This window comes from Gekko japonicus, unplaced genomic scaffold, assembly GCF_001447785.1.
Source record: "Gekko japonicus isolate JY-2015 unplaced genomic scaffold, Gekko_japonicus_V1.1 scaffold6516, whole genome shotgun sequence".
NCBI lineage: Eukaryota > Metazoa > Chordata > Lepidosauria > Squamata > Gekkonidae > Gekko > Gekko japonicus.
The window spans coordinates 1-9,450 of record NW_015167724.1 but is presented as its reverse complement, the minus strand read 5'-3'; the positions used below and the strand labels follow the sequence as shown (position 1 = coordinate 9,450).

General features: G+C 47.0%; 1 protein-coding gene across 1 annotated transcript in view; it reads right to left on the bottom strand.

Annotated features, from left to right (window-relative positions):
- Positions 1-5,519, bottom strand: part of LOC107112949 (zinc finger protein 883-like) — a 12,124-nt gene extending 6,605 nt beyond the window's left edge. The window contains exons 1-3 of the mRNA XM_015414159.1: positions 5,484-5,519; positions 3,716-3,842; positions 1,017-1,103 (exon numbers count right to left, since the gene is read on the bottom strand). Of these exons, the coding sequence (XP_015269645.1) occupies positions 1,017-1,103; positions 3,716-3,842; positions 5,484-5,498 (229 nt within the window). The 5' untranslated portion in view covers positions 5,499-5,519. The remainder of the gene's footprint in view (positions 1-1,016; positions 1,104-3,715; positions 3,843-5,483) is intronic.
- Positions 5,520-9,450: the final 3,931 nt, after the last annotated feature.

Genomic DNA, 9,450 nt, shown 5'->3' with positions numbered 1-9,450 from the left:
TGGGTTTTGCCTTCTGACACACTCCTGGTGATGTCAGGGGGTGTGGCATATGCAAATGAGTTGTGCTAATGAGTTACGCTAATGAGCTCCTGCACCTCTTTTTCTACGAAAGGACCCCTGGTCAGATCTATTCTGGGTGATATTAAACAGGGCCTGAGAAATTCACCAGGGACACCCACAAGTCAGGCTGCCTTATACTTAATCAGACCATCGGTCCATCAAGGCCTGTATTGTCTGCCGAGACTGGCAGTGGCTCTCCAGGTTCCCTTCACATCACCTACTTCTTGGTCCTCTTTAACTGGAGCTGCTGGGCAGGGTTCCCTCTAAGATGAGTTAGTGTGAGCTAGCCCACAGATTTTTAGCCTCCAGCTCACCCATTTTTGTCTTAGCTCAGGAAGGGATGGCTCCAGAGCAAATTAACTTATGCAGTAGCCAGATTGCTCGCTCACAACTTTAATGCCAGTGGCTCACAAAATAGAATTTTTGCTCACAAGACACCACAGCTTAGAGGGAACATTGCTGCTGGGGCTTGGGGGGACCTTCTGCCTGCAAAGTAGAGGCTTTTCCACTGAGCCACTATTGCTGCAACCTGATTGGTCTATGTACATATATATTGAGAACTGTACAGTACTACACATCTCCTTTGTGGGACCGTTCGTCTGCGAAGCACCTTGTCGGAGTAGAGCTGTCTGATCTAGAAGTGACAGTCAGGGGGTCAGGTGACTGGCAGATTGCATCAGACTCTGCCATAATCACCATGAGTCAGCTAAATGCAAATTGCTGCAACCTGATTGGTCTATGTACATATATATTGAGAACTGTACAGTACTACACATCTCCTTTGTGGGATTGTTTGTCTGCGAAGCACCTTGTCGGAGTGAACAGTGAGTTTGACTCAGAAAGGACTGTGTATATATTCCAATGTCCAGTGTAAATAAACTGTACATACTTAAACAAAGTCTCTGCTACTTTTCGGCGTTTATAACTACCGTCAGAGGGGCTCACCCCACACCTACCTGCTGATCTCTCCTCTTCCTCGGACTCCAAGGCAAACGGATCTTCACCTTCTTCCAGGTAAGAGAGATAGTCAGGTTTGAGACATCCTTTGGAGGAAACCAATAATCCAGTTACTTCTAGCGACAAAGTGTTCAGGCAGTCCAAAGAAACACAATTCTTGCCCTCTTTCTTGGAAGATCAAGGGAAGGACGGAAGCATCTCTGACCTCCAACGGACAAGGATATATCGATAAGCAGTCCTGGGATCATGGCTTCATGAGCAAATGAGGACGTGGGCTTTGAACTGCCTGAGTATCGCTCTCCCTGGAGGAGAGCCACACATATCCAGTAGCCAGGCATGCTTTCTGTCAGAGGCATCACACTTGCCAACTCTCCCCCCCCTCTTTGGACAATGTGGCCGTGCTAATCCATTCTCTCGTCACTTCACAGTTGGATGACTGCGATTAGTGTTCCCTCTAAGCTGAGTTAGTGTGAGCTAGCTCACAAGTGTTTTAGCCTCCAGCTCACAGATTTTTGTCTTAGCTCAGGAAGGACGGCTCCAGGGCAAACTAATTTATGCAGCAGCCAAATCACTGGCTCACAGCTTTAACGCCAGTTGCTCACAAAGTAGAATTTTAGCACACAAGACTCCACAGCTTAGAGGGAACATTGACTGTGATGCACTCAACATTAGTCTGCCCTTGAAGACATCCTGGAAACTTCAGCTGGTTCAGAATGTAGCAGCATAGGTACTGTCAAGAGTCAGAGAGTCATAGCGTTGGAAGGGACCTCCAGGGTCTAGTCCCACCCACTAATGTCTAGATGATTGGAACACATCTCACCTATTTTAAAGCACCTATGTCCCAAAGCACCAATGATGGTTCTCTAGCCTTCTCCTTGTTTCTACACTTAAGGTAGCCCCCTTAGAATGAACCAGTTTTCAACAGGGACTCCAGCCTCATAGAATGAGTTTCTAAGGAGGTGAACTTCTGAGAGGTTTTTAGGAATTCTTATAGAGATATAAGTTTTTAATGACATCTAAGCTGCAGAGGAGCTACGGTGGCTCAAGTGGTTAAGATGCTGAACTGCAGGCTGTGGAAGGTCGGTAGTTCAGCAGTTCGAGACCTGAGTGTGCCGCATGACATTCCCGTCTCTAGTTCCAGCTCCTGCCAACCTAGCAGCTCAAAAGCAAGAGATTGCAAGTAGATAAATAGGTACCACTTCAGTGGGAAGGTAACAGCGTTCCGTGCACCTTGGTGTTTAGTCATGCCGGCCACATGACCACGGAAACATCTTCGGACAGCGCTGGCTCTTCGGCTTTGAAATGGAGATGAGCACCACAATCCTAGAGTCGGACTCGACTGGCTTTCGAGCAAGGGAACCTTTACCTTTACTTTTTTAAGCTGCAGATATTTTCTTGGGGGAGGGACACACACCGTTAATAGCTTTTTAATTATTTATTAAAAACATTTTTATGCTGCATCTTCAGAGACTTACTCAAAAAGCTTGCAAAATATAACAGAGCTGGGGAAAGTACAGAGGAGGGTTGGAGCACCTTCCCTAGGAGAAAAGGCTGAAGAGTCTGGGACTTTTCCGTTTAGAAAGGAGAATGGCTATTGGGGGGGGGGGGATGTGTCACAGAGGTTTATACAGTTAGGCACGAGGTGGAGACAGTTGACCAAGAGAACCTTTTTCTCCCTCTCCCAAAATGTTAGAACTTGAGGGCATCCAATGAAACGGATGGGCAGCAGGTATAGGATGGACAAAAGGAAATATTGCTTTGCACAGAAAGCGATTAAAACGTGGGATTCCCTGCCAGAGGATGTAGTGGTGATAGCCACAGGAATAAGCATCTTGAAAAGGGGATTAGAGAGACTCATGGAGGAGAAGTCTATCAATGGCTACTAGCCATCGTGGCTGAGGGGAACCTCCACATTCAGAGGCACTAATCCTTTGAATCCCAGAGCCAGGAGGCAACAGCAGGAGAAGGCCTCGGTCTCTATGCACTGTTGTTGGCCGTCCAGAGGAACTGGTTGGCCACTGTGTGAGACAGGAGGCTGGATTCCACGCCAGGGAGATGCCAACTGGCACTTTGGGGTCAGGAAGCAATTGTCCTCCAGGCCAGTTGGCCAGGGATCCTGGAGGGTTTATTTATTTATTTATTTTGTCATCTTCTGGGCATGGAGCAGGGGTCACACGGGGTGCAGAGGGAGGTAATTGTGAATTTCCTGCATTGTGCAGGGGGTTGGACTGGATGATCCTGGAGGTCCCTTCCAGCTCTAGGATTCTATCATTCTATGACTATTGGTCTGATCCAACAGGGCTCTTCTTATGCTCTTAATAGTACATCTCCCTTTTTGCCATCAGGACTTTCTCTCAGCTTGGTCCTCCCTCTTTTGGAACACAGAACCTCCCAGCCAAGTAACCCGTATGAAAACTCCACATCCTTACAACCAATGTTCCCTCTAAGCCATGGAGTCTTGTGAGCAAAAATTCTACTTTGTGAGCTACTTGACATTAAAGGTGTGAGCGAGCGATTCGGCTACTGCATAAATTAAGTTTGCTCTGGCACCATCCTTCCTGAGCTAAGACAAAAATGTGTGAGCCGGAGGCTAAAAAACTGTGAGCTAGCTCACACTAACTCAGCTTAGAGGGAACACTGCTTACAACGATAAACCTCAGTGTGGCATCTATCAACGGAAGGCAAAAGGGATCCTTACTCAGAAAGGTCGCATTCTCGTAATTCTCCAGCATGACTTCCTTGTACAGAGCCCTCTGCGCCTGAGTGAGCAAGGCCCACTCCTCCGCTGTGAAATGCACAGCTACCTCCTCGAAGGAAACCAGGCCCTGAAACGGAGGGGGGGGGGGGGGGGGGGGGACAAAGTCAAAACGTATGGAGACTTCAGGGTTCCCCAATATGTGCCTGTGGTGCACGTCAACACCTTTCCTGGTGCCCACAATTTTTATAAAGGGGTCGGAGCCACGGAGGTTTCTTGCCCAGCAGAGGTTCTGATTGGCCTCTGGAGATCTGTTAGGGCGGACAGATTACAATGACACTGTTTCAGCAGCAGCTGCCACAGCAGTATTGGTTTTATTCTCTCTTGTGATCTTCTTTCCCGGGGTATGTTTGAAATCACTCCCGTTCTCCCCTGGCACTTGGGCTTACACGAGTACGTAAGAAAAACCAAGTTAGATCAGGCCAATGGCCCATCCAGTCCAACACTCCTCTGTGTCACACAGTGGCCAAACCACAGGGGCCACCAGGAGGTCCACCAGTGGACCCAGAACTCCAGAAGCCCCTCCCACTGTTGCCCCCCCCCAAGAATACAGCTTCCTCTCTCTGTGTGTCTCCGGTTCCCGTGGTAGCCCACCACCCACCACCTGTCAGACTCTTGGGCAAAAATACTCTCAACAACACTCACTGGCAATGATTTGTTTATTGATGAATACAGATGACCCAAGCTAAGACTGATCCAGGTCAGAACTGGTGCTGGGCCCCCAAAATATCCAATTATACTTTACTCAAACCAGTCCCCCCACCCCCACCCAGCTGCAAACAATTATGTTTCACAACCATCTTGCCTAGCTTTCGCTGTCTTTCTCCCCCCCCCCCCGGCGGGGGCTGTTTTGTTCTCATTAGCATAACAGGCCACACCCAACCGCAGAAACTCGTTAGCCTATTAAGCCACACCCCTGACAGCACAGCTCATTAGCACATTAGGCCGCACCCCCATGTTACCAGAACTGTGGTAATCCAGCCACACACACCTTTTGCTTCTTATTCTGTTTACCTTGTTTGTTGTCAAAACCCAGGGCTTTTTTGTAGCAGGAACTCCTTTGCATGTTAGGCCACACACCTCTAATGTAGCCAATCCTAATGAGTTCCTGCTGTTGGGTGTGGCCTATTATGCTAATGAGTTCCTGCTGGGCGTGGCCAACTCGGGAGCCAGCCGGAACTCCGTTCCTGTGCGTTCCTGCCCAAAAATAGCCCTGAATTCTTACCACTCCGTTATCTAAAATAGCAAAGTGGCACAGACAGGACTCAAGGTCATCCCCATGTGAAGGGAGACAGCTTAGGAAGACTCATGACGCAACTAAACAAAGCAGTCTCACACGCTCATCCACTCACACACAAACACCCCCTGCAGGAATGTCCGACTCCCCACAGGCCTCAACCCCCCCCAAGCAATGGCAAACTAGAGCAGAGTTTGACACCGCCCTGTGTCAGAATTGCCAAGGTGCCCACAGGCCCACGAAAGTTGGGGATCCCTGGCACAGTTGTTTATAACATGAAGGCGCATGATCCCCCCCCCCAAAAAAAAGGATTAGAAGCTTCATGTGATGGAATCAGCAGATCCCACAGGTTTCCTGGTGGATACCTCAGACAACCTGTAATGCCAGAACCAGGCCTCTTCCCTCCAAGTCCCTTAACACTGCAAGGGACACCTGAGCTGCCCCTCCTCCTAATGACCCCCCCCCCCGACTTACAAGAGCTGGCCGCATGGGGACAATTTCCAGTTTCCCGCAGAGGAGAGGGGGCCTAAAATTTGACAGGAGGTGCTGTTCTTCAGCCTGTGAAGAAGAAGGAAATAAAGGGGAGGGGGAGAGCAATGTGAACATTATTATTTATTTATTTATTTTGCATTAGCCATCATGGGATATTTTTTTTCAAAGCAAGTTATAACATGCTATTGCCATTAAAGATACATTAACATAGAAGTGCATTCCAATAACACTCGATAACTAAGTCAGAAATATTGAACAACTTAACATTTCAACAGAAAGATCTTCTATAATACATAAGATCAATGGTCTGCAGATTTAGAGGAGTAAGGATTGCAAATATTGTCTTTTCCCAACAAACTTTTGTAATAATGTTTCACGACAATAACCATTTATGACAATGTATATGGGGGGGGAGAACTGATGGCAGATTAAGCATAAAAGTGGAAAAAGTCAAGCTCGGATGAAGAAATACAAGTTTTTGCCAAAGATAAACAAAAAAGCAAGATGTTGGTGCTGAGTGAAGACGCTAGCAGAGAAGAAAGGAGGAACTTCCGGGGATGGCGCAGTTACTAACTTAAACTGTGAAAGACTGTGACTTTGAACTGAGCTGTGAGAAGCGTAATAATGTGCATGGAGGTGGAAAGCAATGGCTGAGAATGGCAGCGATAAATTCAATGTTGAAAACGGATATATCCATTCTCAAAGTCTATTTTTTTTTTTGCGAAAAGGCACATTAGCGCAAGGCTCATAGTCGATAACCAGAAAGTAAACGATGTGGAGGAGGAGCTGACAAGTTGCAGAGAGAGAGCGAGGAAGATTCATCCTGTACACCGAGAGCATAAGAAACCAGCACGGACGAAAGAAGCAATACTAACAAAACACCTTTGGGACAATTTTAACATACTAACAGGGACTTGTCCAATTGTTAAGATGAAAGAAGATTGACAACACACAGAAGAATGTTTCACTTTTACTAACAGATTAACATAGCAATAACTAATATCACTCACACTTTCCTTTATCCCACTATACACCCTCCTTTTTTTCCTTAAGCGAAACTCCTCTCCTTTTTAGGAGAGTTTAATAAAGCATTTACTAAAAAAAATAATAACCATTTATGACAATGTGAGTTTGCAGGCAGTATCTCGTGTGTAGTGAGATATGAGGTTGATTCAAATTTGATACCGGGTTGATTCAAATTTGGAATTGGATGACAGAGATGTTTGTGCTCTATGTACTTTATCTGTGATTTTTGCCATCACAAATTGTTCCCATACTTTTTCATGCCAAGCGGATAACGTTGGTGGTAATGGAGATGTCCAACATGAAGCTATTGTCAGGCGTGCTGATGCAGGGAGTAAAGAAATTATTTCCTCATTTCTAACATCTATGTCGGTATCCCAGCGGTTTAGTAAAAAGATTTCAGGCTTGGTATATTTGACGTTCCGTTCCAAACTGCAAGCCAGAATGAACCCCTGGGGGCTTTTCAGACCTTGCAGAGAGAAAGAGGAGACATGGCTGCCAAAGGCTCTGTTAATTTGCTTATGGTGTGTGCGGTGTGTGTCCTGTCCTGCAAGTCATTTCTGACTCACGGCGACCCTGCGGATTAATGTCCTCCAAAACGTCCTGTCCTTAACCGCCTTGCTCAGGTCTTGCTGGCTGAGGGCCTTTGTGGCTTCCTTGACTCAGTCTGTCCATCTCCTGTTGGGTCTTCCTCTTTTCCTGCTGCCCCCAACTTTTCCGAGCATTATTGTCTTTTCCAGTGACTGTCTTCTCATAATGTGACCAAAGTACGATAGCCGCAGTTTGGCCATTTTAGCTTCTAGGGAGAGACTGATGTGATCCGCCAAGTAATGACTACTAGGAAATTAAAGTTTCGAGGCTGACCATGAAGAAATTGAAGAAGGAGAGAAGAGATTGGATTTATACCCCGCCCTTCACTTGGAGTCTCAGAGTGGCTTACAATCTCCTTTCCCTTCCCCTCCCCACCACAGACACCCTGTGAGGTGGGTGGGGCTGAGAGAGCTCTGACACAAACTGCTATTTTCCAAGGACAGCTGTGGCAGAGCTTGTGACTGACCCAAGGTCACATCAGCAGGTGCAAGTGGAGGAATGGGGAATCAAACCCGGTTCCCCCAGATTAGAGTCCGCACACTTAACCACTACACCAAACTGGCTCTCCAGCTGTTTGTGATTTTCTATTCCTTGGCTCCATCGTCAACCAAAAGGGAGACTGCAACCCAGACATCAGAAGGAGGCTGAGGCTGGGCATGGCAGCCATGAAGGAGCTAGGAAAGATTCTTCAGTGTCAGGATGTGTCACTGGCGACCAAGATCAAGTTAATTTGTGCCACAGTATCCCCTGTTACTAGGTGTGGGTGTGAAAGTTAGACACTGAACAAAGTTGACAGGAAGAAAGAAGACTCCTTTGAAATGTGGCACTGGAGGAGAGTTTGAAGGATACTGTGGGCCACCAAAAAGACAACCGAGGCCTGGGTTCGGTCACAGAGACCTGAGCCTTGCTGCACATGAGGTACAAATGGAAGTAAATAAAAGAAATGCAGCAGACAATGGCCAGATACTGGAGGACAGAGCTGAATCTGCTAACTATTGAATCTGCTAACTATTTTGTACCTCTGGCCACTGTCTCCTGCATTTATTTATATATTTGCTTCATTTTATACCTCACCTTTTCCCCCCAAAGAGGACCCAGTGTGACTTACTTAATTCTCCATTCTATCCTCACAACTGCCCTGTGAAGTAGGTTTGGCTGAAAGATGAGAATGTGTGAGAATGTGTGACTACTTTGAAGTTACCCAGGGAGCTTCCATGGGAGAGTGGGGATTCAAACCTGGTTCTCCTGGACCCTCAGCTGACACTAACACAGGGGTAAACAAAAAAAGGAGGGGAACCAGCATACATAAATGGTTCAAAGCACAAAAAAACCTGCTGGCTAAAATAATTAAAGGTGAACAAAAAATGTGTAAAAATAATATTTTAATACCGAGTCCAATAACACAACCACCATACACCTAGATAAAGCCAATATTCCTTTGTGATTTAATAAACTGGCTTCTGTATGCGCTACTATTGAGATTGGGTCCCACTGTAGCCTACTGGTTTTGAAAAAGAATCATTCGAATTCGATTAAGTTAACTAGAGCAGTACCACTTAAAGAAAATATCTACAAGATGTACTACAGGTGGCATTGGACACCTAATAAAATAGCAAAATGTTTTCAGAACACCTCAAACAGATGTTGGAGGTGTAAAAAAATGTGGGGTCTTACATGCACATCTGGTGGAACTGTTATAAGGTACAAAGTTTCTGGAAAAAAGTGCAAAAAATTCTAAATAAAACACTAAAGATTAAACATAAGGCCCGGGGGGGCAGAGCCGGTCCATCCAGGGCTGTTATGCGGCCTACAAGCAACTGGTGCCAGGGAGGGAACAGGGGACACGGGGGGGGGGGGGGGGGGAGACCCCAATTGTGGCTCCAACATGGCACGACAACCTCGTCTGCAGCAGTCAAGCAGCACCCCTTCAGGGACTGGTAAGCGGGGGGCCACTGCAGCCGCATTCATACCTCTCCACCCGGCCTGCAGCTCCCAGGATGCTGTCCCAGATGGCCACAGGGGTCAGGGTGTGCAAGGGAGGGGGGCAGCCAGACAATCCTCTGTGGGGGGGGGGCACGGGAGCATCTGCTCACTGCTGGCTCTCCAGTCCGCCCATGTGGGTTTTCCTCTGCAACCCCTCCCCCAGCCCATGGGGCCCTGCAGTGAGTGAGGACACACCAATTGGGAGGTTACCAGTTGCTGTCCTTTATAAAGTTTCTATCTCCCAGTATCGGCATTACATTTGGTGGTACACATGGCCGAGCAGAAAAAGTGACATTTGTGCCAGATGTGGGCCTCATAACAGTTGAGTTTATTTATTTATTTATTTATTTTA